General features: G+C 54.9%; 1 protein-coding gene across 9 annotated transcripts in view; it reads right to left on the reverse strand.

The window, feature by feature from the left end:
- SEMA4G (semaphorin 4G) overlaps positions 1-24871 on the reverse strand; it is a 29027-nt gene that overhangs the window by 2742 nt on the left and 1414 nt on the right. For 4 of the 9 annotated variants that reach the window (XM_014250532.2, XM_005520696.3, XM_014250529.2 and 1 more), the window contains exons 1-13: positions 8729-9222; positions 5688-5919; positions 4390-4538; positions 3762-3824; positions 3584-3682; positions 2327-2420; positions 1987-2100; positions 1628-1794; positions 1312-1481; positions 1028-1172; positions 731-953; positions 529-644; positions 55-206 (exon numbers count right to left, since the gene is read on the reverse strand). In XM_014250532.2, coding sequence (XP_014106007.1) covers positions 55-206; positions 529-644; positions 731-953; positions 1028-1172; positions 1312-1481; positions 1628-1794; positions 1987-2100; positions 2327-2420; positions 3584-3682; positions 3762-3824; positions 4390-4538; positions 5688-5805 — 1610 coding nt within the window. In that variant the 5' untranslated portion in view covers positions 5806-5919; positions 8729-9222. Of the gene's footprint in view, positions 1-54; positions 207-528; positions 645-730; positions 954-1027; positions 1173-1311; positions 1482-1627; positions 1795-1986; positions 2101-2326; positions 2421-3579; positions 3683-3761; positions 3825-4389; positions 4539-5687; positions 5920-8494; positions 8586-8728; positions 9225-15747; positions 15861-24871 lie in introns of those variants that run through there. The other 5 variants (XM_088059746.1, XM_088059749.1, XM_088059745.1 and 2 more) reach the window with 5 other exon arrangements.

Raw genomic sequence — 24871 nt, forward strand, 5'->3', positions numbered from 1 at the left:
GGTCAAGTGGAATGTTCATGGAGACCCATCTGGGATCAGGCAACCCATCCCTACCTGTCTGTGGTGGCGACGATGCGGCATGCCCTGCCATCCCAGGCACAGTAGGGGTCCCGGGCAAGGATGCAGTCATAGCAGGAGGCATACCTGGCACAGGAGGCCAGAGGCACCTGCACAATCCCGCTGGCTGCTCCCACATACAAGCTCCTCTGAGGGGAAAAGGGCTGGCTTAGTATGGATCTAGCATGATGCTGCTGGTCTGTGGAGTGCCCCATGGTGCCCAGAGATCCCCCCCAGCTCCACAGCACAGCTCTCCCTTCATGGGTGTGCACAAGAACGGCCCCCAGCTCCCAGTCAGTGCTGATGGCCAGGCTGGTCCATTTCCCCAGGCTACCCTCCTGGGCTCCAGCACATATCCTGAGCTGGGGTGACCCAGGAGTCATTTCCCCAGCCTCCCAAACAGCGCAATGTCAGCTTCACAGCACAAGCATGCTTCATGTGTGGTGACCCCCTACTTGTTCCACCCCTCACCTGATTGTGGGAGATCACCAGGCTCTCCACAGGCTGCAGGTCCCTGAACACCTGCACCTCCTCCACAATGTGGATGCCAGAGTTCACCACCACAGCCTTGTGGATCCAGCCATCCCCTGGAAAGCAGAGCAGGGGATTCAGGAGGGAATGTGAGGTGTGCCCTTTGCCCAGCAGAGGCCTGTCAAACTCATCTCACACTCACCCGTCCCCATGAAGAGCACATCGTACGAGCGGCCATCCAGGGCCTGCACCCTGTCTACAGCCAGCTGGCTGTACACCACGTTCTTCTTCACCAGGAGCGGCTCCCCACCGGCTGGCTTCACCTCCTCAAACATGAGCGGGTGCAGCTTGACAAAGTCCAGGACACTGTTGGGCAGGTCCTGCGAGGAGTTGTAGCCCTTCCTGCGGGAGTGGTCCGTGATGCACTGCAGGGGAAACAGGGGTCAGAGAGGAAGGCGGCTGCCCCTTTCCCCCCTGCTCTGCACTCCTGGGCACTCACGGAGCCGGGCCGGGGCTCGGGCACTGCACCGTCGTAGCGGGACCATTTGCGAGCCCAGTCCTGGTACTCCATGTAGGGGCCCTCAAAGGCACGCTGCACTGCTGAGATGTTGTAGCGGCACACGGCTGAGGCCTCCATGGTCCTCCTGAGGGGCAGAACCTCACCTAAGCCTGGGCACTCCCAACCAATGCTCAGCACCTGCCTGTTCATCCCCTTGAGCATCTCTGGCTCCCCTGGTGCTGCAGACTTTTAGCCCAAATCATTTTGGCCACTGCCCCACTCACCACTGTGCTGAGAGTGTGAAGGCAGCATAGAAGACAGTGCTGGCCCAGTTGCCCCCATCCAGGCTGCAGACACTGCGCAGCACCTCGTAGTAGGGGATGTAGCAGACCAGGCGTGCCTTCATGAAGGACGTCCACTTGCGCTGCAGAATCTTCTTGCCCCCAACATCACTCTGGGAGGGTGAAGAGAGCATTTCTGCACAGGCTGGATGGGTGTTCATTCCCCTCTTCCTGTGCCTGTCTTCCCACAGGTGGAGGCATGCTGCCCTTGCACCAACAGGAGCAGTGCCTGGCTCCCTGTGGCTGGGAACATGCCTACCTTACAGACACGGGCCACCCGGGCCACTCGGGCCACCTGACTCTTGTCAAAGAAGGATGTGGTCTCCTCTCCTGCCCGCTCCATGAAGAAGTAGTAGATTTTATCATCATCACCCACAGGGCTGTCCTTGCTCTCCCGGACCAGCACAGAGGTCACAAACTCGGCATCTGGGGACATGGAACAAGAGGTGGTGATTAGAGACCAACACAGAATGGAGAATCCCCCCTGCCTTAGTTCCTTCTCATAGCAAACCACACAGGACTCCAGAGCCACACCTGCTCCACACTCTCCGGGGCAATGCACAGTGTCCCACAGCCCATGATGGCAGCCACAAGATGGGGGGGACGGGGACATCTCACCATTCAGCCAGTGCAGCGGGGACTCCTCTGTTTTCAGTGGCCTCTGGTGCAGGTTCCTCCGAATGTCAGGGAGGCTCCGAAACTCGTAGCGTGTTGCTGTGTACAATCCTCCATCTGTGCAGGGGGGGCGCCCATCAGCATGGCCCTGCAGCCTGAGGACAGCCCCACAGGCCAGCAGCATCCCCATGCCCCAGGCAGACAAGGAGGGGGAGGACCAAGTCCTGATTTGCTAAGGCCTCTGCACAGGGAACCCATCTGGCTGGCACCCCCTGGAGGGGTTTTGGGGATGGGGCCATGGTACCCTACATGTCCTTACCAGCGCTGGAAAGGTGCTGCTTACCCACAATGAGGCCGGTGTAGCCACGGGCAGGGTCATATGGACACTTCTCCTTGCCTTCCTCAAAGTGGGACGGCAACATGAACCTGTTTGCATCCTTGAGGGAGACAGGGAATTGAGTTAGACAGGAAGGGACAGACCCACCTCACCTGCCAGCCTCAGGCTCTCTGCAGAGGCTGCTAACAGGGACAAAGTGATGTCCACAGCCATGCCCTTGTCAAAGTAAGACAAAGCCCCCTGACACCCTCCAACTAGTCAGAAACCACACAGCCCCCAGCCAAGAGTGGGTAGAGGGCTCTGGGAGGAAGGGGAGCCCAGTTGGGCATTGCATGGGCACTGGGCAGGAGCCAACCAGTACAGCCAATATTCCCAGACAGTGCCTGGTTGACAGACATTGTTCAGCTAGCCTGAGGTCCCCCCAGGTGCTGTCCATGTCATGGCAGGAGTTACTTTCTTTGGGGTTTGCAGTTCAAACCATGTCAAATAATGATGGGGCCCTTCCAGCTTGGCAGCTCCTCCACCCAATTTCCAGTGTGTGCAATGGCCAAACTGGACCAGTAGCACAACCATGGGAACACGCACAGCCTCTCCAGGGCTCCCTGGCCACACTGTAGACATGGTCCAGGGGCCTTTGCCCTCAAGCTCAGGAAGGGAGGTGGGCAAATGGCAACTGAGTCTCCATTGACTCAAGGAGCTACTGAAAGGGGGTCAAAGTCCCATTGCCAGTAAAACTAGGCTCCTCTTGGAAACCCTGCCATGAGTCACAGCCATGTGGGGACTCTCAGACTGGCACAGGATATCCCTCGGGAGGGGCTGCTGAGTCAGTCCTGCCCCTGTCACCCTCCCCTGTGCATGCATACCACCTGCCATCAGCCACACTGCAGCCCCTCCTCTGGGAAGGGATTCTGCAACAGCAGGCATTAGAGACCAGGTCCAGGGCAGGTGCAACCCATCCTGCTGAGCCCATGTGCATCCCCTATGGCACTGATCCATCCCCAGCCCTCTCTCTTGGGGTCAGAGTCCAACCCCAGTGCTGGGGTGGGGACTTATGGCATCTGCATCATGGTGGCCACATCCTCAAACCTACTCACCCCAGCCTTGGAGTCACTCACCCCCACTGTGAGCCAGGGAGGGGTGGGGGCAGCGATAGAAAGGGAGTGGGGCTGTGGGTTGAGATGGTGGGAGAGGACAGGGGCTGCACCTCTCCAGGGTGACATAGTGGCAGGGGACAGGTGGCAGCTGTGGGTGAGCCGTACTCACGATGGCGGCACAGAGCGGGTGGAAGGCGTAGGTCCCACAGGCGTACAGGTGGGTGCTGTTCAGCCGCTGCAGGAACCGCACGTGGTTGAAGCACTCGGTCTGCGGAGGGCAAGCGCAGGTGTTACAAGCTGGGAAAAGCGGGGGCAGCCCCTCCCTGGCACCCACCCAGCACCTCTACCTTGTTGTTTTTGCCCTTCTGCAGGCAGTCCATCTGCTTCTCAGGGGAGGCTTCCCAGTGGATCTGCAAGGGAAAGAGAGACTGCTACTGCATGACCCCTATCGCTGCATGGTCCCCCTGTCACTGCAAGCTCCAGCTTTCATCACAGCCACCAGAGATAATAAAATCCTTATTTATTTAGGGAGGGATGGTTGCTCAGAGCACAGGATGGCACCCTACACACATCCCACCAGCCTGCAGCAAGCGTGGTCCCACACCCCAGCCAGTGGGCAGACATCCCAGAGCACTGCACAAGCCTTGAGGATTTTGGGATATCCTTCCCTGGGGGAGCAAAAAAGTGTGATTCCCTCTCTGCCCCTCATTCTGCTGGGCTGTTCCTGGAGCAGGCAGCTTTGAGCCTGGGGATGTCTCCCACCACTATCCCCATGTTGCCTGGATGGGGAGAAGGAGCAGGTGTCCACAGGCAACCTGGGGACAGACTTGGAGACATCACCTCCACGCAAGCCTCCAGGCTCCAACCCGAGACAGCGAGGGGGAGGTTGCGCAGGCATGGAGTGGCCACAATTTGGATGGGGATTGGGCAGTGTGGGACAGGAGAGGACAACCAGCCAGCAGAGGCCGGGCTCACCGTGTGGTGGGAGCCGTCGGCCACGTCACTGGAGTTGAGGGCGAAGATGGCTCCCCTGGCGCCCACGTAGAGGATGCCCCGGTCGTCCTCCAGCAGCAGGGTGCTGTAGTTGAGGGTGTGCGCGTTGAAGCGCCGGACTCCTGACAGCTCTGCAAAGGGAACAGGGGGCTGAGAGAGAGCCCGGGGCAGGCACAGCGTGAGCCACTGGGAAAAGACAAGAGAATGGAGCTGGAAGTGGGTGGGATGGCACTCACTGAGGTTATCAGGCAGAGAGTGCTGGGTGACAGCAGTTACAGCAGGAGAAAAGGAAGGGAGGAGGTTTGGTAAAAGGCAAAAGGCACTAATTAGGCTCAGGCTCACAGAGGAAATCTCTCTCCACTAATTGAAGCACAGCTCAGGGTTGGGAGCTGCAATGTCTGTGCTGGGCACAGACCTGCCACATTGTTTGGGAAAATGCTGAAGAAAGCAGAAACATCCCAGCAGTGACCCTGGCTCTGAACTGAGCCAGCCCAAAGGGAAGGATAAAAAAACCTGAACCAAAACTGTCATGCAAGGGGAGTGATTCTGCAGTGAGGCTGAGTGCTCCTGCCCACCAAGCCAGTGCAACCATCCAATCTGGGGTGCTGAGAAGTGTGAGACAGGACTCAGCCCTGGTCAGAGGGACCAGAAGGAAGTGAAGATTCTATGAGGCTTGGGACCCTGTAGGCAGCTGGAAAAGGAATGATTCCCCACCTTTTCCAGAAAAGAGGCACTGCCTAGAGAGAAAAAGGCACCCCAGCTGCTAATGAAACTCTCCCACCATCAATTGCTGAGTTGAGCCTCACTAATGAGGTCAATGATGCCATGTGGATCCCCAAGGAATGATGACACTGCTGGGCTCACTGACACCACAGAGGCTGGAGGTCAAGAGCCCAGTGGCAATTAGAGAAAATCATGGAAGAAAGTTTTCTGCTGACTATTTGGGCCATGAGATCCCAGCCCAGATGCAATGTCCAGCTCAGGACATCCTCCAAGGGCTGCTGGGCAGGGCCAGGGGTTGGTCAGGGCTGGCTCCCTGTAAATCCTTGTCCCCCTCTGGCTTTTGAGATTATTTTGCTATGCTCACTTCTTTTGGGCCCAGCCACGTGGGCTCTGATTTCTGGAGGCCAGAGGATCAGAGGCCCCCATGTAGCCACCCTCTCTTGCTGACGCCCCTGCTCCAGGGGGGTGGCAAAGACTAGATGCAGTCACAACGCACCAAGGCCAGTGTCAGCAAAATCCAAACCTCACTGCCAGCACCAGGACCCACACCCCCTTACCATCAAAGGAGATTGTTGTCCTGGGGGTGGCATCCAGGTCGGTGGCAGAGCGATGGTAGCCCACGGCTGCCGCTGCCATGAAGAGAGTTGTCAGGAGATGTGCCGGAGCTCCGCTCATCTTCCTGCTCTCTCGGCAAGGGCAGCCGCCTCAGGCGCTGCTGCCGGGCCGGCACAGCCAATCCTCGGCACGGGCTCTCCAGCTCTCGGGGACAGGGCTGGCCACCAAACCCTCCTGAAACACAGAGCACCGGGTCAGACACTCCTGCTGCCCCAGCACCTCACAAGCAAGCAGGCTTGGGAAGGAGCCAGCTGCATACACGCATGGATGCTTGACCCAGCACGGCCTCAGGCCAGGGATGGCTTCAGGGAAAAACAAACCCTTGTTTGCTAAAGGGGAAACTAAGGCACAGCACAAGGCACAGAGCATGGAGGGGAGTTTGAGCACAGTGACCTTCTGCAGCATCTCCCTGGGTCAACAACCATTCTGTCACAGCAGGGAGTTGCTTGCTGACCACTTGGGTCAGCTGCTTGGAGGTACATTTTCCTCCAGGTCTTCTCTGGGTTCATCCCTCGTTCACTCCCAGCCTTTTGCTCCTGCAGATCCCCCTGACTGAAGGATATGTTTCAGCAGAGCCAGCTGATCCCCCATTGCATTTCACACCCAAAAAGCAGTCAGATTTCTCCTTTAAAAACAGAGAAAGGGGCTCAGGGCCAAGCCCCTCTGTGGATCTTTTGGCACACTGGGGCACCCCAAGACTCACTCCCCAGTGTGGCTGCAGCAGGAATGAATGGCAACAGTAAGGGTCCTGGGGAGCCCAAGGTCTCCAGCCCTTCCCAAAAGCCCAGCTGACCATGTCCTGCTGTGCAAGATACTTGACCCCATTTTTCCTTCCTGAAATGATGAGACTCTAGAGGACTGAGGCATTGGGAAGGGTGCTTCAGGCACTCAGGGACTAAAGGTGAAGGAAAATCCATATAGGAACTGCTTGGAATCTTCGGCAAGTCTTTTCAAGCAGAAACAATTTTCCCCCACAGTGTTCTTCCATGAGATTTCAGTTTCTCTTTCATCCCAAGCTGCCTTGAAGCTCTGCATCTACTTTGGCTCTCACTTTCATGCATTCGATCCCTCACAAATAACCCCCACTTCTCCCAGCTGCACTGAGCAAAGCCACTGGCTCATCTTGTAGGCATTATGGAGGAAAAAGATGACTGGGTATCTCTGAGCCAGAGAGCCCCCCGTAAGTAACCAGCACCTACATATTTGCTAAGAGGTTTATAAATATATATATATATATGTAAAACAAATACCTGACCCTGTAGAGAAGCTGCGCAAACACGTTCAATGCAGACAATTTCCCTGAAGCAAATAATTTGCTGAGTCCCAGGAAGAGGGGAGATAAAACCAAAGTGAAAAGGGCTTTGGGGCTGAAAAGGAAAAGTGAGGGGCTGGATGTGGATTCAGACACAGTTCTGGAGCTTGCATTAAAGTGCTGATTCATTCAAGGGGTTTCAGACCTGCACACCTCACACCTGCAGTGGCTGCTGCCCCAGAGCATTCCAGGAATGAGGCAGATGGGAAATGTTTCTCCCTGCTGCCCCACTGTCCCCTAGGCTCCAGACCTGCACAGAGCACCCAAGGGCATCCAAGCCTGGGTGCAGGCAGGGTGCTGCATGCAGGACTGAGCTCCTTGGGGAGCAGATCCCAGAGCAGGCTCACTCCATGTTATTCCTGTTTCCAGGACAAGCCCTGTACAGAGAGAGGGTCTGCCCACGAATGACAGCACAGCAATGCAAGGCAGGTGAGTGCAGATGGACATCAAGAAGAAATAATTTGTTTTGGTTACACCATGTCTAGCATGAGCCAAACCCACCAAGCTTTGGGCAAAGTGGTGGGGTCACGGCTAGCCCTATGCTGACAGCTTGCCATCCCACCAGTGGGAGCAGGGCCACTCTGGAAGTTACAGGGACTCTTCCCCAAGCCTCCACATGGGGACACAAGTCTGGAATCATGCACAAGCCACAACAGCTGCTGCACCTGGGATGGGAAAGCAGAGTGGAGGAGAAATCTCCTTACGACAAGGCAAACAATGATCTCTCATAAATGAGTAACAGCCCTGCATGCTGCTGGGCGTCCTCACCTTATCTCCCCTGCACAAACAAGCCCTGAACTTTGCCTGCTGCTTGGCTCCGGACGTGCTGGGGACGGGAGCAGGGAGTGTGGCCGGGCAGGGCAGCAGGGATGGTGTTTATCACAGGGCCAGCGTGGTGCTGCGAGCCAGCCCCAGCTAACATTTAACCATCACACACACCAAGACAGTACAGGGGGAAAACAAGAATAAATTAAATTGGGAGGTTGTGCAGGGTTCCTGGCTGGGCAGGGGGGAGAAGCCTCCCATGCTGTGAGGGCTGGGCTCTTCTGCTTTTTCCAGGGAAGCAGCTACACCCATTTCCAAAGGCTTCTTTGCCCAAGATCAGATGTAACTTTGTCCTAAAGAAAATTTAATCAGTTACGCCGTAAGAGCCAGTTAATATTTTACTCAAAGAGAAGGGCTGTTCCAAGCTTCCCTATTTTTTTTTTTTTTTTTTTATTTTCTGGTTTTTATTTTTCGTACCTAGGGTGGGGGAGAAAAAGCAAGAAGGAACTGAAACAATCCTTGTCTCCCCTCAGGTCAATACCCTGGTCTTGCAGCCACACCAAACACCCCCAAACCCATCACTTCCCTCTTGTCAGGGTGCAAATTCTAAGCTCAGGGTGAAGTCAAGGGCTCAGGGAGGAAGCAGAGAAGGTCTTGATCTGTGGTACCCACCATGAGGGCTGGGGGCAGATGGATTACTCAAGTCCAGCACTTCAACAAGAAATGGAAAAAAGCTGAGAATGGAAATGCCACAGAGTTTTCTCTGGAGGAGGGAAACAAAAAGGGGAGAGGAAGAGGCTGAAAAGCAGCAGCAGCTCCATTGAAACTAGGAATTTAAGAGAAAAACCGCCCAGAAAAGCCCACGCCCTCCCCAGGAGTGACCTCCCAAGTCCCTTGGCACCTCACCTACTCCCCAGCACGGGGGGGGCAACATGGGACCTGACTGTCCAGCCTCAGCTCCCACACCGGCCGGCGACACTGAAGAAGCAGGATGGTGGATGCAGGACCACAGGGTTGACGGACACCCCGAGGGGGGCAAAGCCAGGAACCAGCTGCTCTACTCACAACGTGTAACATCCACAGAGGCAAAAGCCCACCCTCCTACCACTGGCTATCAGTGATCCTACGGGCTTCAGCCACAGCTCCCAGCATGGAGCGAGAGGCAGGTACCATCTCTCAGCAGTGGGATGTGTTTGCCGGTCCCTGGGGAAGGCAGGAAAGCAGTGAGGCGGCAGAGGCGTGCAGGCGTGGGTGAGCACACAGAGCAGCGAGCGAGCCCCGGTCAGGTCTGACTGGGTTTACTGGGTCACGACGGAAGCTGTGTGAGCATGACTGTGCCGGCCTCAGCCTCCCACCGGCAGCCAGCCGGCACAGCACACCCAAACGGGCTGGCCCAGTCGGCACCTCCTTAAAATCCCTGTGACCAGCATCTCTGGAGGAGCAAAAAGCTTTTGATGAATGAATTTCAGTCTCACCAGCCCAGATCTGGCCAAAGAAACTGGCCAAAGCTGTCAAACACCTCAACAGCCACTGCAGCAGGACATTCTGTGGGCATAGGAGCCCCTTCCCACTGCCCCCCAGTCCTCAAAGTCACAAGGCAGCAAAACCTGGGAGCACAAGCTGTTTGCAAGCTGCAGTGCAGGGAAGCTGTGCTGTCTCTGGGGCTGGCAAACATGGAGGGACCACAGATGGGGTCTTACAGGCTGCCCATGGATGTTTCCTCATCAGCACAACTAAAAATTATGCCAGCTTTTTAATTTCAGAGGAACTTAGGAGAAAGAATGGAAGTGGTGGGTGAGAGCAGCACTTTCCCAGCTTACCCTCAGCATCCATTCTGGATGGCAGGACAGATTTGCAGAGCAGGATAAGACACCTCCCCATCCCACCCCTCCCTAGACAGCTTGTAGTTGTTCCACCAAGATCTAGTAAAGCCCATGCAAGGCTCCCAGAGTGGCTGCTGGACATTCCTCCTCTCTCATGGGCTGTTCCCCTCTGCATCACAGACTACTACATGCACTGCTGGTTTCCCAGTAGGAGACAAGGATTTTCAGTGGGTCTTCTCTGGGTTATGGAGCTGCAAAAAAGTCTTAACAAATTCCCCATCAGGGACTGCACCAAAAGACACCAATTGCACTTTGCCTTTTTATGGCAGCCCAGCCTGGGCATTCCAAACGCTATGCAGCCAATTCCAGTTAACTCACAGGGGCCAAGCCTGGCACATCCCCCTGCAGCCACTCACATTCCCACTGTCACTGAACTGTTCTACCCTCCAAGAGACCCACTCAAGTTGCCCTCGGGTTCAGCTGAAACAGCCCGACCCGTTCCTGGCGGGCTGGGGGAAAGGCACCTGCCCCAGGGGATGAGGTGGGGTGAGCTTCCAGCTCCCAGGCGTGGGAACAGCCAGTAAGTTATGGGAAAGGAGCCATCCAGGGATGGGAGACAAGCCTAGCCCCAGCCTGGATGCGAGCGCAATGCATTTTGGGCCCCCCTTCCCTGGAGGCGGCAGACCTTGGGTGGGAAATCCTGCGAGATGTGGGAAGAGGAGCCGGGATGGAGGTTGCCAGGCAACTTTAATTCAGTCCTTGACGAACTTCCAGCACTTTGCTTCTGCTGCAGAGCCCAACCAGCAAATGTTAAAACATCAGATCCACCCTAAGCCCATAGTGTCCATCTGTCCATCCATTTGATTGAGGAGTTTGCTCCTGGCCCCATGCCTGGACTGCCCTGCAAGGACACAGGTCCCCTGTAGCAGCACCCCCAAAGGCCAGCCCAAAACAAGCCACTGTTCCCGGCACAGATTTACAGGGGCAGGATTTGACCCGTGGGACTGGGCTGGCGCTGCTGCACAGATATTTCTCAACCAGACAGGATTTTTGTCAACAACACAAGCAAAAAAAATGCAAACTTGCCAAATGCCCTCCAGGAAGAGGGGACCCATGCTGGGTCAGGGAGAGAAGGAGCACAGTGACCTCCTGGGAGCTCCTCCCTGAGTTTATTTTAGTTGCTTTCTTTAAACAAAACCATACTTGACCCTGAGGTGCTTGAGCAGACACACACTAGAGCTTCCGCCATTCAGGAAGCAGATGTACTTCTCCTTTACCCAAATTTGGGATTTGGGCACAGAGAAGGGGAGGAAGAGCTGCAGCATCAGCTCTTCTCACAGAGTACCCTGCCCTGCTCCCGATGCAAAGCCCCCACGCAGAGCACAGCCATCATGGAGCCAGGGAGGCGGGTGGCAGGCTCCTGCAGGCCATGGGAACAGGCTCCAAATTCCCACAGCACAGTCCCCACCAGCCACCAGCAGAGCCCAGCACATCCAGCAGAGGAGAGCACCCAGCTCTGATCCCAGAAATGTCACTGCAGGGAGGAGACATGTGAAGTAGCAAAAGTGATAGATTGGAGAGGGAGTAGGGACGGTCAGGGATGTGGGCCAGTTTAAGGGGCAGCAGTGCTGGAGGGAGCCAAACATCCCTGGAAAAACAAGCTGAGGAGTCAGCAATAAAACTAACAGCCCTGGTTCCAACAGATTTGCCACCCCCTGCTGCAGTCCTGTGGGGGATGTTGCCCACCCCACAAGGGGCAGGGACGCACAGTGTCCCCCCTGCATGGCTGCAGGGATCAGGGTGTGTTAGCTGCTCCCAAGCTCCCTGTTTTCACTAATCTCACAAGAACTCGTTCCTCTCCTCCATCAGGTCGGGTTTGATGCGGAACAGGAGGTTCAAAGGGGCTGCCAAGCAGCAACAAAGCTCAGTGCCAAGTCCCCATGAGAGCTCTCCAGCCATTCCCATCCAAACCTACCCAAAAAAGTCTGACTGAGAAAATGAGGAAAGCTGTTCTGCCCTGTGCCATGGCTGCCAGGCACAGGGACAGCTCAGCTCCAGCTGTTCATGACGTGACAGAAGCTAACAGCATAAGCACAGTGCCCAGGACAGCAGAACAGATCACTCTTCCACTGCTCACCCTAATGGAAAACCCACCAACACCATCTGTTAGTTGAAACAGTTCCTTGCCTGGATCCAGGGGCCTTGCCCAGAGATGGTCTGGAATGGTGCAAGTAGGGGAAGCTGAAGGGCAAATCCTTGCAGCTCAGTGGCTGGACCAAGAGCACCAAGGGATGCCACAGCCAGCCCAGACCCAGAACCCCTGAAGAGAGCAGCAGAACTCCCGTCACAGAACAATTCCTCCCGTGCTGTCTTGCAGGACAGCAGTGAGGACACAGTCCCTATGGCTCTTCCCTCTCACACAGCACCTATCTCCCCTTTGGAAACACCGCAGCAGCAGCCCTGGGTTGACCCCACAGCCTAGGAACACCTGAGAGTACCGCAGGGAGTCATGCAACAACCGGGAAGTGAAACCGGATGGTGCCGAGACTTGGTGGCCTCGCTCTGACTTCACCCGCTCGCCTCCAACCCAGGACATGGGGGAGGCAGAGCGCAGCCACTGAGCCCTGGGATATGGGATGCAGATTCCTGGGGCTCCCAGCTCCTCCGTCATTAGGAAGAGGCAAGCTTGATGCTAGCAATATCACCTCCAAACCCCGACATGTTCCATCCTTTTTTCATTTGCTGCATGACAAGCTTCACCGCTGGCCGGGAGCCCCTCAGCAGCCTGGACAAACAGACAGACAGACAGCCCTCCACATCACAGCAAATTCTCCCAGCAAGGGGGCGTCTGCATCCAAGTGGCTCAGCACTGGATGTGATCTGCAATTCAGCCTTCAAAGGCTTTGTGGCTGAAGCACATTGTCTCCTCATCAGAAGCAGCAAAGTAATAGTAGAATTAAATTCCCAGGAACAATTAGAAAGAAAACAAGAAAAAAATCCCAACCGTAATTGTAAAAGGACATCTCAAAGCCAGCAAATTTCAGGGCTTTTTAAAGCATCTGAATCCATTTGCCCGTCCCTGTGGCTGCACTGTGTTTCATTTCACTGGGCTCATACAATGCAAGACACGGAATTAACTTGGGTATTTGTTTAGAGCCGGTTTGTCTTCCAGTTATTTTCCAAAGCCAGGTTTGAGTTTCAAAGATGTTTCTTGGCAATGCCTGGGGTTCCCACCATCGGGACAGTGTGAGGCTTTCCCAAGGGGAAACAGAGGCTCAGAAATCACACATAACCTGGGGTCCCCTTGGAAGCGGGGGCAAGAGGTGGAGCACAACCCAATTTGTCTGCAGTGAACATGGGACTTTCTGCTGCGAGCCTGTTCCTCTCCCTTTTATTTATTCCAAAGATAAACTGTTTTCTTTTCCAAAGTCCAGAAAAACCAGATGATGGGAGTAGTTTTAGGGCTTCCAGTTTCAACAACATCTTCTTGTTTCCTTTGCTTTCCCTCCAACAAAGCTTCAATTTGGGGTCAAACCCAATTTTGATATTCCACTTTGCATTCAAAACTGCACGGCACAAAGCAGTAACATCTGGCCTTTCCCACAGTTGTTTGCATACCTCCAGCTTTGCTGCCCCAAAATCAGATCCCCACATTATTTACATGGGATGGGCTTTGCAACAGGCAAACAGTCGCCCTCCATCAGGTAATGGAGGTGGGATTGTACCTGGAGGGATCTTTTAAGCAACAAGAAAAGCAGAGCACACCCTGAATCACAAAGCTGCATCCTGGCCCCCACACCAGTAGGTTACCTGATGCTGAAACCCTCAGCCTCCTTCATCTCTGAACAGCAGAGCTCAGGCCCCGGGAGGAAGGAGAGGGTGGCTTTGGTGATGACCTTGCTATGGCAGAGCCCTCATGCTTGTAAATCACGAGGAGCTGATGGCACAGCCAGCCAGGGAGGAATGGAGATGGCAGCATTTCCTCCTGAAGCACCAGCCAGGTAGGAGCTCTCACCTTTGAACAGGAACAGGCACCCACCCAGCACCACTGTCGGGGGGGGTACAAAAAAAAGTCTGGGGCATCACCTCTCCCCTCCGAGAGGCAGCAGGTCCCCAGGACTCCCTCTCACAGAACCTCCCATCACATGAGCTGCTTCCCAACAAGTCGCATCAAGATGCCAAGCAAGGCCGGCGGGCAAGTGCAGGGAAATTCCCCACACGCGGCCAGGCGAGGCTGGCACCGCGTCTCCACTGCACCCTCCGCTGCCCTCCTGCACGGGGTGCCGGCAGAGGCCCCCCCACCAGTCTTGCTAAGCACACCTGGATGCTTTTTCCCGGCACATGACCTGCCAGATTTGCTGAATAAACCTCCCAGCTCTAGCAAACCCTTTGCATTCCTGGTGGGTAAAGTGGTGAAATGTTCAAATAGATGTTGGAAAGGGTGGGGGGCGGGAGAACAAAGCTTCATCTGCAGGAGCTGAAAGGGCGGTTGGGATTTGGGTTTTTTTTTTTCCCCTCAGGTTGCAACACAAAAACAAAGTCCTGATAGGGATCTCTCCTGCTGGGGGGCAGCCCCTCATCCCTCTGGGCAGAGCAAGCCTGGCCAAACCGAGATGAAGCACAGACCTGCCCTGCAGGGCACGCACGCAGCATCTGCGGCTGCCATGGTCACCCTGCCCAGGTTTGGGGTTCAGGTGGGGGGGGCCCCAGCCAGCACCCGCCGCAAGGGAAGCAAAGCAGCCAGAGCCCGCAGTGGCAGGCCAACTAGCACCAAAAATGCCGCTGTTGTTATTAATAATTTCCCTGCATCTGAGCAGAACAGCACTCCTCATCCATTTTGGGAAGCCTCTTTGTCTTAGGAGACTGGTGTTTTTTGGCACCCGAAGAGCCTTTTCATGGTTCCCCCGCCCACTTCACACTCTTGGTTTAAAGGCCAGGCACAAGTCACTGGCCCACCTGGGCACTGATGGAGAGAGCAAAGAGAGCCCCAAATTCCACTGCTGCAGGTACTTTCTACCTTTGAATTGGCACGAAGTGCAGGCTTTGCCTGGGGGCCATCTGCAGCCCCCACAGCAGTGCATCCCAAGGAGATGAATCTCAACGAGGCAAGGCTCAGACAAGCCATATTCCATGACCACCCCCTGATTTCCAAAGGGGAGGGGGGCAGGGATTGCACTGCACCACCTGCATCGGTTTAGTACCTCATCCCAGCCATCTGAAACACCGGCTGACCCCAGGTAATGCTCAGCCTTCCCAAACACCCCCAGCAGTTCTCATCCCTACAGACCTCTGATCCTCACAGCCTGCTAGGGAAGGCGAGGGCTGTATCCAGCCCTCCCTGCCCAGAGATGGTGCCCTGTCTGTCCGCAGCTCCTATCATTGTGCTCCCTCACAGCCCCAGCTGTTCCCCCGTCACTCCTACCCAGGTCCCCCAGACCCACCTCACCCCACACCCCAAACCTGTCCCCAAAGAAAGCTCCTGCACTGCCACCAGATCCAGCATATGCCACCTCCCCTCCTGCTCATCATCCCCGAATCCTCACCTGCACCAGACCTACCCTGGACCTCTCTCCATGCTGCTTCCAAGGTTCTGCCCTCTTGTTTCCCCCAAACGCGTCATTCCCTGGATTTCAACCACAGCAGGTCGGAGCCCCGCTCCTCTTTCTCTGTCCCCTTCCTGTGAGCAGCACCCACACCCCGCACCCCAGATCCTGCCTGTGGACTCAGCACCCGGATCCAGCACCCGAGCAGACAGAAACAGCATTCCAAATCCTGCTTGTGGACCCCGACCAAGACCCGGCGCTCCAGGTCCAACAACCCAACCCTGCCTGTGGATTCAGCACCCGGACCCAGCAGCCCAAACCCTGCCTGCAGACCCAGACCCGACCCCGAGCCAGCACCCCAGGACCTACCAAGCGATTCAACACTCACACGCAGCACTCCAGATCCTGCCCGTGGCTGAGCACCCAGCCCCAGCATTACCCGCACCCAGCCCCACGATCCGGCTTCCCGATCCTGCCTGTGGAGCCGGAGCCCAAGCCCAGCGCCCCCCGGCCTGCGGACCCCCCTGTCCGGCGCCGCTCGCGTTCCCCCGGTACTCGCCTGGCTCGGTGCGGGTGGCACGGCAGGGCGGGCAGGCAGGGCAGGGCAGGCTCGGCTGGGCTCGGCTCGGCGGCGCAGCCCGGCTGTGCGCGGCCCCGCCGTGCCGGACCGAGCCGGGCTCCGCTCCGCCCCCTGCCGGCAGCGCCGTGCGGGGCCGCCAGCCCGGCCCGCAGCCTGGGGCCGCCGAGAGGAGGAGGAGGAGAGCGCAGCAGGGCCGCCCTGCCAGCCTTGCGTGGAAGCAGGTGGCAGCATGTCCCTCGGCAGAGTCGCGGCAGGCAGGGACGGGATGCTGCCGTGCAGCCCCTGGTCGGCCCTCGACACGTAGGGGGGGCCGGGAGCTCAGTCAGCACAAGAGGTTTGGGTGATGCAGCCCCCAAAAGGCTCGTGTGAATGCCTTTTGCAAAGTCAGGGAGGCAAAGGGCTGGTATTGTGGACTTGCGACTGTGAAAAAGTGAGACTGAACACGGGTAAGTGTCATCCTGTTCTGCCAGCACATGCTACCAGTACCATCATGCCACAGAGCCCAGTCAGAGACACCAGTGTCAGCACAGCACAAGCCCTCCACCAGTGCCATGGTGCTCACTAAGGCTTCTTGCTCCTCAAAGTCACCCCAGCATCCTGCACTGCACCCCTGAGTCAGGCACCGTGCTCCATCTTCTCTCTGCTCTGAGCACGTGTCTCGCCATTCATGCATGGTGGAAGGTTGTTTGGAAACACAGGCAGGTAATGGTTTCTCTGGGGCCCTGTGTGGAGCCTTTTTAACCTGGGTGGCTTCTGCAGCTCCTCCCCATGTGGAGGAGCTGCCAGGTCCAGGCCTGTTTGCTTTCCTTTCATAAGCTTCCAGCACCTGGCCAACCCTCTCTCCTCACCCCTCACAGCAGCAGCAGGCCTCCTGGAAGCAAAGCTCCGAGCCAACAATGTGTGTAATCAGCAGGTTGGATCTAGGGCAGTTGGAAATCAGCTGGAGCGGGAGGTGGGGAAATGCTGTACCTGTGAACGCTGGATTACAGCTCTCTCGGAGCTGGCAGGATGGCCGGCTGATGCCAGCCCATGGTTAAAAAGCCATGTGGTGCCCAGTCCCCGCACCTCTGGATGCCAGTTCAGCCCCTCTGCTCCACAACAACCCCTCCCAAGGGTGAGGCCTCCAGGAAGGGGACAAAGGCCACCCCAACCCCACACCCTGCAGACCTGGAGCCAGACCCACAGCAGTGCATAGGGTTGAGCAGGTTGTGCTGCAGTTGCTGAGCATTGTCTGGGGCTGAGATCAGCTCTAGTTGAGATTCCACCACCTTCTGGACCTTTAGGGTCAGTAGAGATGGCAGGACCAGGGTTTTCCTGTGGGAAGCCTGACTAACATGCGATTCTCAAGGCCTCTGACTGCCAGGATCCTACCTCCTACAAACACAGTAGGTGGGAGGGAGCGTAACAGGGGTTTGAATGCCCCCAGTCCTCACCCACCAATGGGTCTCAGCTGAGGAGGCACTCATCTGAGTGCTCTTAATGACAAGTGGCTCTGTCACCCTTGCACACACTCCCCAGGCAGCCACCACCCCCTCTTCCAGATGATATCCCAAGACCTGCTCCTTGTCCCCACTCTCAGAGCAGACACTACCCAGTTCCTTGAGCACTCCTTGCCGTCCCTTCCTCACCTCTTGTGTGCTCCAGAGGCTAATTACCATTTCCTCCTGTCCTTGGGCAAAACCCCAGCGTCTCCTCCAAGCCTCACTTTGCCTCGCCCCTCTGCCCCCCCTGCAGAAGTGGGAGGCCCACGCACTGAGAGCCAGGCAGGGATGCTCTTGGCCAGCCTGTCTTACCCAGGTATGGGGTGTTCAGGTGTTGCAAGGCAGCTGGTCCTCCACATCTTCTCCAAACCCCATTCCTTACCTTAGCAGAGGCGCAGCTATGGAGCCAGTTATGGGGAGAACAGGTCCATGAGCGCTGGGGTAGGGGGTGCCAGGGCTGGGACAGGGCTGCCCAAAGCTCCCCCTTATCCAGGGCACTGTGCCCGTCCCATCCTGCAACAGCTCTCCCTGCCTCCCACATGGCTGGAAGCCGAACCCAGCACAAATTGAAGCTTCGTTAGCTGCTGGCCTTGCAGTAAGATAATTAGTGTGTGAGTGCAGAGCAAGCCGAGCCTGGCGCGACCAGCGCTGCGCTTTTACAGGCCTGAGCTTGCGAGGCTTTAATTAATTAACACGAGTCATTGGCAGTTGGAAACAGATCTATTTTCAGAGCTTTGCCTGCTCTGCTGCCCCCATGAGATTAACTGAAGGAATTTAGGGCTCCACGAGAGTTGAAGGCCAGGGTCTTCCTCATCTTTGCATGGCTTTCCCAAGAGTCAGAGTGGGTTCCAGGCAGTAGGAGCCCAAACAGACCCAACCCTCTCCTGTACTTGCATCCCTCATATCCATGGATTGGTTCTGCCAAGCAGGGAGGTCTGGCCTTCAACCCTAGCCCAGAGCCAGGAAGGTGCTGGAAAGGGAATTTCCTATTGGGGCAGCTCTAGAATCATAGAATCGTTAAGGTGGGACGTGATCCCCAAGATCATTTAGTCCAGCCTTTGACCAAACAACACCTCGTCAACAAAAGCACAGCACTAAGTGCCATCTCCAGTCAATTCTTGAACATCTCCAGGGATGGTGACCCCACCACTACCCTGAGCAGTCCATTCCAACACTTAACCACACTTACAGAGAATAAATTCTTTGTGATGTTCAACTTGAACCTCCTCTGGTGCAGCTTGAGTCCATTTCCCCTTGTCCTATCACTTGTTACTTGGGAGAAGAGACTGACCCTCACCTTGCTACAACCTCCTCCCAGGCAACTGTAGAGAGTGACATGGTCTCTCCAGAACACCCTTTTCTCCAGGGAAAGGATCCTTTTCTCCCCAGCTCCATCAATGTGCTCCTCATAGGATTTACAGCCCTACAATTACTATCCCAGCCCAGGGGCCAGCCCAGAGCAGGGGACCCTTTGAATCACAACATGGTGCCTTGGGAAACCCCCCTCCCCAAAACCATGCCAGATTTTATCTGTAGTAAGTACAGATTTTATCTGTATTTATTTATTTTATGTATTTATTTACATTATTTAATCTCCAATAAATACAGATTTTATCTGTAATGCTCTCTCCCTATTACTCCAAATAGCCTTTAGGAAAAGGAAACGCTTTTATGCCCTCATCACCAGCCCAGAGACTGGTTACTGTTTAATTTCTTCTTGTTGTCACTTAAGCACTGTGTCCCACAGAGAGAGGACTGCGCAGAGCAGGCTCTGTTATGTCACAGCCCCAATTGTACCTGGGCCAGCAGCCCAGCCCCACCACTCCTGCACATGGCAAAACCAGGCAGATGTCAACATTTGCTGGCATTTTTGGGCTTACCTGTTTCGGCCACACAGCTCTGCCCATGGCAGCGAGGAGAAAAACTCACAGACATCCCCTTTCACCTCTCAGATGCCCAGGGAGCCAGGGCAAAGCCATGGCAGCTCTCATGTTTCACTTGGCACCACACCCCCATCCCAGCCGGCATCCCAAGTGATGCGAGGAATTATAACAGGGCCACGACACCGTGAAATATTGATGGGATTAGCGCAGATCAGCTCTCCCAGCACACATGCTGTGCTCACCCCGAGCCTGGGAGATGCGACCTGGTCGCCCTCATGTTGCAGCTCGGGCTGTCTCCCTGCCAGAGACACTTCCCCAGCCACCGCCAGCCTGCGGGGACTGGAGTGACATGCAGACCCCCTCAGAGCACACAAGGACATGATTTAAGGTGTTTAATGCATGACACTGCTCTGCCTCAAGGGCTGCTGGGCATGATCCATTGTCTGGCTTGGCTGTAGCTCGGCACCAATTGGCACCCTGGGCCTCGAGGGACCCTCACCCTGCCTGCAGTCCCAAAACATGCCAGCCCCCAGACTCCAGCATTCCTGACTCCTCTCAGGCTTATCCTGCACAGCCAAGACCTTAGTGGATGTCCCATGCACAAGGGTGTCCAGGATGACTGTCAGAAGACCCCCACACTCCCCACTGCTGTATGTCTCCTCTCCCACCACTGAGAACCAGGTTTGGTCAGAAAGAGGATTTCCTTATGGATCATAGAAGTGTAAATACAAACAACTTAGCAAGATCAAATAGCAGCCAGGATTAAATTAAAAATACACAGGCAGGGTGCACACCATGGGAGCAGCATGTCACAAAGGGCTCTGTTTTGATATTGCAGCACTAACAGGGTATTAGTGCCTATCAGTCCCATGGGGTTGACCAGGATCCCCAGCCTTTGGTAGGAAACTGCTTCCTAAGGCCTGGCTTCTGCTCAGCAATACCTGCAGCCTGTCTTTTCCTTGCCTCAGGTAAGAAAAGCGAGATAAAACTCCAGATCTGGGATTTGGTTTGCCAGCCTCTGTAGTCCGAGAAGCAGCAGGCATCCAAACATCTCAAGCTCCTCTCCAGACTGGTTTAAAAGCCAGTTGGGAGTTACAAAATCACGGTGCTCCAGCTGCTGGGGCTTTATGAAACCCACAAAAGAGTTGTGAAACTCAGGCTAAGGCCATGCCAGCCCACAGAAGGAGGATTGTTATAGTCAAAACCACCAGCGGAAAAACGGGTACTTTCCCCTTTTGATATGAGAAAGTAACAAGCAAAAACAGCCTTTCTCCAGGCCTCCCCATCCCTCAGCTACGCTGTGAGACCTGCACTGCTGCTTTATCTGCCTCCATGGAAAGAAAGCCCAATGTGGAGCACACCAGCCCCACACCACGGGGGAGTCTCACTGCTCCAGCACCCACCACCTCACCAGCGTCCTTTGCCCACCACAGGAGCAGCCTGCCCAGATTGCAGGCCAGCAGAGCTGTGTGAGGCAGAGGAACAGAAAGGGCACCATGGTGGTGCCTGGACTCTGACAGCAGCACTTGGGGCTCCCCAGCAGCTGAGTACACACTCACCAGGCTTGGCTTTGTTTCTTGAGAGCGTCATGGACTTGTCAAGCCAAGCGTGATGCTCCATGGATTAGCCCCGCGGAAAAAAAAATATTCCAGTGGGCACAGAGCATGAAAGGCTTGGGAGCCTCTTCCCTTCAAGTCATTGAGCAAACTTTCCAAACCACTGTTTCTTCAGGCTGAGAGCCAGCAGGGAAAATTACAATTGCAGAAGAATTTCTCTGAGAAAGTTATAAGAAGATGGAAAAAGGCAGGGGCAAACCAGAAGAGCCAGCCTGTGCTGCAGCCCCTCCAGCCCAAGGCTCAGCTTCAGGGAGGGATGGGACTTTTCCCCCCAGCTCAGTATGGCACAGAGCTGCTGCCTCGACTTCCTGCAAGATCACATGCTGCATTTCTCCTCCCATAAATGCTTGGCAGGGGAAATTGGGATGTTCTGCCCAAGGCCATTTGTTAATGAAGGCTGCCAGGTGCCGGCAGCCCCAGTCGCAGAGCCAAGCACCGTGCCAGGGCAGATCTTCTCGGGGGAGAAGCAGCTGAGTCACAGCAGCCTCCGATCCGTTCCCACAAGCCCGGCTGCAAGAGACGCACGGGAGTTCACGGAGGACAGGCGCTCACACAGGGAGCTGGCAGGCTTTGGTTTGCTTGTCTGCAAACCTCTCTAAGCCAGCGGAAAGCATCTCCCTGGCTCAGGATCTGTCGGCAGCGTGCCCTCAGGGAAGGGCTGGTGAGACTGCGGGAGGGCAGGGTCCTGACCTGCCTTTCAACCAGGTAGAGCTGCTTTGGGATGCTCCTGCAGCACGGGGGGAAACGCCAGCAGGCACTGGGAGTTCCATTAGAAAATGGAGATCTGAAGCTGATTGTGGGGTCTTGTCTCTGGGGCAGGAGTGGGACAAAGGTGGCTGCAGGCAGGGAAGAGACAGAGGCACAGCTCCAGAAGTGACTCGCTGGGTAGACATTGACAACCCCTCTGCCCATCATCCCAGCTGCTCCCAGTAAAAGCAGGCAGGCTCCAGCCTGGCCAGGGAGCACAGGGGTGTCTCTCCCTGTTTCTGCAGTGGGGCACAGACCCCTTTGTTTTCCCCTGCATGGCAGGTCAGGTCCCTGCCACACACTGCCTAGAGCAGTAACACCAACACCTGGGCTTGCAGGAGGGATGGATAAGACTGGTGGCTATTAAAAGCTGCCCTTTTGGGTGAGCCAACCTGCACCCCCCAGATCTAAAGCCAGGAAGGTGTTATGGCCCCCAGCATCCACCCTCTGGGCCAAGCCACCAGACAGGATCCATGTCCCCATGGCTTCACCTTTTTGCTCTCTGTGTCGCTGTGCCCAAGCAACCTCTCTCCCAGGCCTGTCTCCTCCAGCCAAATGCATGGATGACCTGTGGGCATCCTACCCCTCCTTCCCAGGCACCAACCCCCTACACTGATGTCTGTGCCACCAAAGAAGAAACAAGCCCAGCAGTGCAGTAAATAACCTCCCCCCACACAGCAGAGCACTGGCAAGCAGAGCTGGGCACATCCATCATTCTCACAGTTTTTCTTCAGCTCTGACACTTTGATAGGGGCGAGGGGGTGGGGAAGGAAAGTAGCTTCCAAAATTTATGAGCTAGGATTTAAAAATACAGTCTCCCAGAAGCACTGCAAAACCTAGAGATGGTGAAGGCGAGTGGCTTAGAAGTTGCTTTTAGAAACAAACGCAAAAGCTGTGCTGGCCTTGGAAAGAGAGACCTGCATGGCTGATGTCACAAACCACGTCCCTGGTGGGATCATTTTGCAAGTCACAGCTCTCCGTGCCATGCATTACAAGTAAAGTGAAGGGCAGAGCTAACAAATGATGGGTTAAAATCCCTCCAGCCCAACGATAATGTCACCCTCAGTGCAGGCAGGATTTGGACTGTCACCTTCAATCTCCCAGAGTTTCTCCTCTACATCCCTGACCTTCCACCGGTACATGCATAGCCAGCCTTCCAGCCCCTTTGGAAACAGATCCCCTTTATGCAAAGAAAAGAGCTTGTAGCTGTAAATTTAGCTGAAAACATCTCTGCCACAGGGAATCACATATCAAATAATAAAGTCAAATGAATGTCTGGAAGAGCAACCACAGTATTGGAGTCCTTGGTCTTTACAGATGGACTGTCCCTCAGCAGGGTGCTGCAGAAAGAACAGCTGAAAAATGTTACCCAGTCATTAAAAACATCTAAAAGTAATTTAGCCTGGGTGACAATGATGCTCAAAGCAAGCCATTTGTCTGTGGGGATAAAATGAGCTATTTCAAGCTTGCTTTTTTTGGTAGTTTTCTGTTAAAGTCAGAAAGGACTGAAAAATGCTGAGCTGACAGCCTTGCCAGCAGAGCCCTGGTGCTGTGGCAGTGCTGTGGGGAGCATCACCATAAGCTGCTCTGATCCCCCCTGCCATCACTCTCCTGTATTCCCTGGAAGGATGCTCAGAATGGTCCAGGAAGATGGTCCCTGGGGCCTCCACAGCATCTCTACTGCATTACAGTGCCATTTAGGATGATGGTTTTGCTATGGAAACATCTCCCTCCTAACAACAGATCTGTCAGCACGTGTCCCAAAAGCAGACCAGCATTCATTACATGCTAATTTTTGCTTCCCTGTGGTGTAGGCCAGGGACTTATCCTTCCTATGCTTTTCTTAAAAAACCCAAAAAAAACAGAAACCCAACAAAACTGAACAATACAAATATCTGGGTTCACCCATCAGCAGCATGGCATGAGCCCAGGGTTCCTCTAAAATCTCCTCATAAGCATATCTTTGGTGGGCTCTTTGGACACACAGAGCATTTCAAATGCCCAGTGTTAAATATTTCAGGTGAAACATAACTCTTCTAAGTGCAGCCAGCCTTACTCTGAAGCTCCAATTCAGTGAAATTTCCCAGCAGCCTTCAGGAATTGATTTGCTTCTTGCTGGTACCTTCTCTCTGTGCTGTTCAACTGAGTTAATATATTCCAAAACCTGATTTATTTTTTTTTCCTCCCCCTACATAATCAGATTTTTGGAGGCTGCAGTGAGATGCCTTACAAGCAGTTTTTGTCCTTAGGTGTTTTCTGAGCGGGCTGCATCCATCACCAAAATCCTGGTGCTTTAGCACATCTCTGTACGAATGGTTCGTTTGAGAGCCAGCTGAGTTCCTTTGATTCATGTTCCTGCATATCCATATAGCTAATTTACCTTTATTAAAAGAAGGGAAAAAAAAAAAAAAAAGGAAAGAAGAGGAGCTATTAAGAAGGACAGTGTCAAGGCCAGCAGAGCAAGTGCCGGAGGGCTGTGTTAATGAGCTGCGTGGTTGCTGCTGTCCAAGTGCCCAGGCTGGCTGGAGCCAGGAGCTGCTGCCCCAGCAGGGCTGACTCAGTCCTTCACTGGGCAGACACAGGGCCCTGCACCCCCCTTTGGAGTAGTCCCTGTGCTTTGGGGTCCATGGTTAACCTCATTGCTCCAGCTTCCTCCCTGGTATTTTCCAGAGGAGGGGCCCTGCGTGTGTTCGGCTTGGGCCAAACCCCCTGCCCAGCCCAAGCTGCATCCCTCTGCTTTGGAGAGAAGGTTAAACATGAATATGGATAAATGGATTTTCCCTCACATCTCACAGGAGCACCACTCTGTTCAGTCCCCTGGGCTGGACAAGGACACTGCCCCCTTGCTGGCTGTGCCAAGGTCACTGAGCTGTGCCCTGGAAAGGACACTGCCAAGGAGAGGGAGCAGGGATTTGCGAGACGCTTGTCACGATCATTTATTCTTGTCATTTCTGACCCTCAGGGTAGGAAGAACATCAGAGCACTGCAGGCACAAAACAACAAGCTTTGTAGGTCATATCAGCGTGTAAAGTACCATTAGGAACCACAGCACGAAGCATGAATAATGCTTCCTTTATTCCATCATATACCTCAACACCCTTTAAATAAATGCAAATGGGTTTTTGTGGACAAGGTTTGTACGAGATGCCTGCTGGGGGACTCAGGGCTGAAATGGAGCTGGAGCAGTAATTTTGTTCTCTCCCCTGACAAGTCAGAGCACTATCTGATAGGCTTAGTGACAGTCCAAGCCAACCCAGGCAAAAGAGCCAGGAGAACACTGTAAATCTTCCTTGTAGAGATTTATGCTCTGCCCATTAAACCAGAACCACAAAACACATGTCCTTCCATGCTACCCTCCTCTCTCTGAAGGACACCA

This window comes from Pseudopodoces humilis, chromosome 9, assembly GCF_049639895.1.
Source record: "Pseudopodoces humilis isolate 2021_Gansu_Grassland_sample_001 chromosome 9, ASM4963989v1, whole genome shotgun sequence".
NCBI lineage: Eukaryota > Metazoa > Chordata > Aves > Passeriformes > Paridae > Pseudopodoces > Pseudopodoces humilis.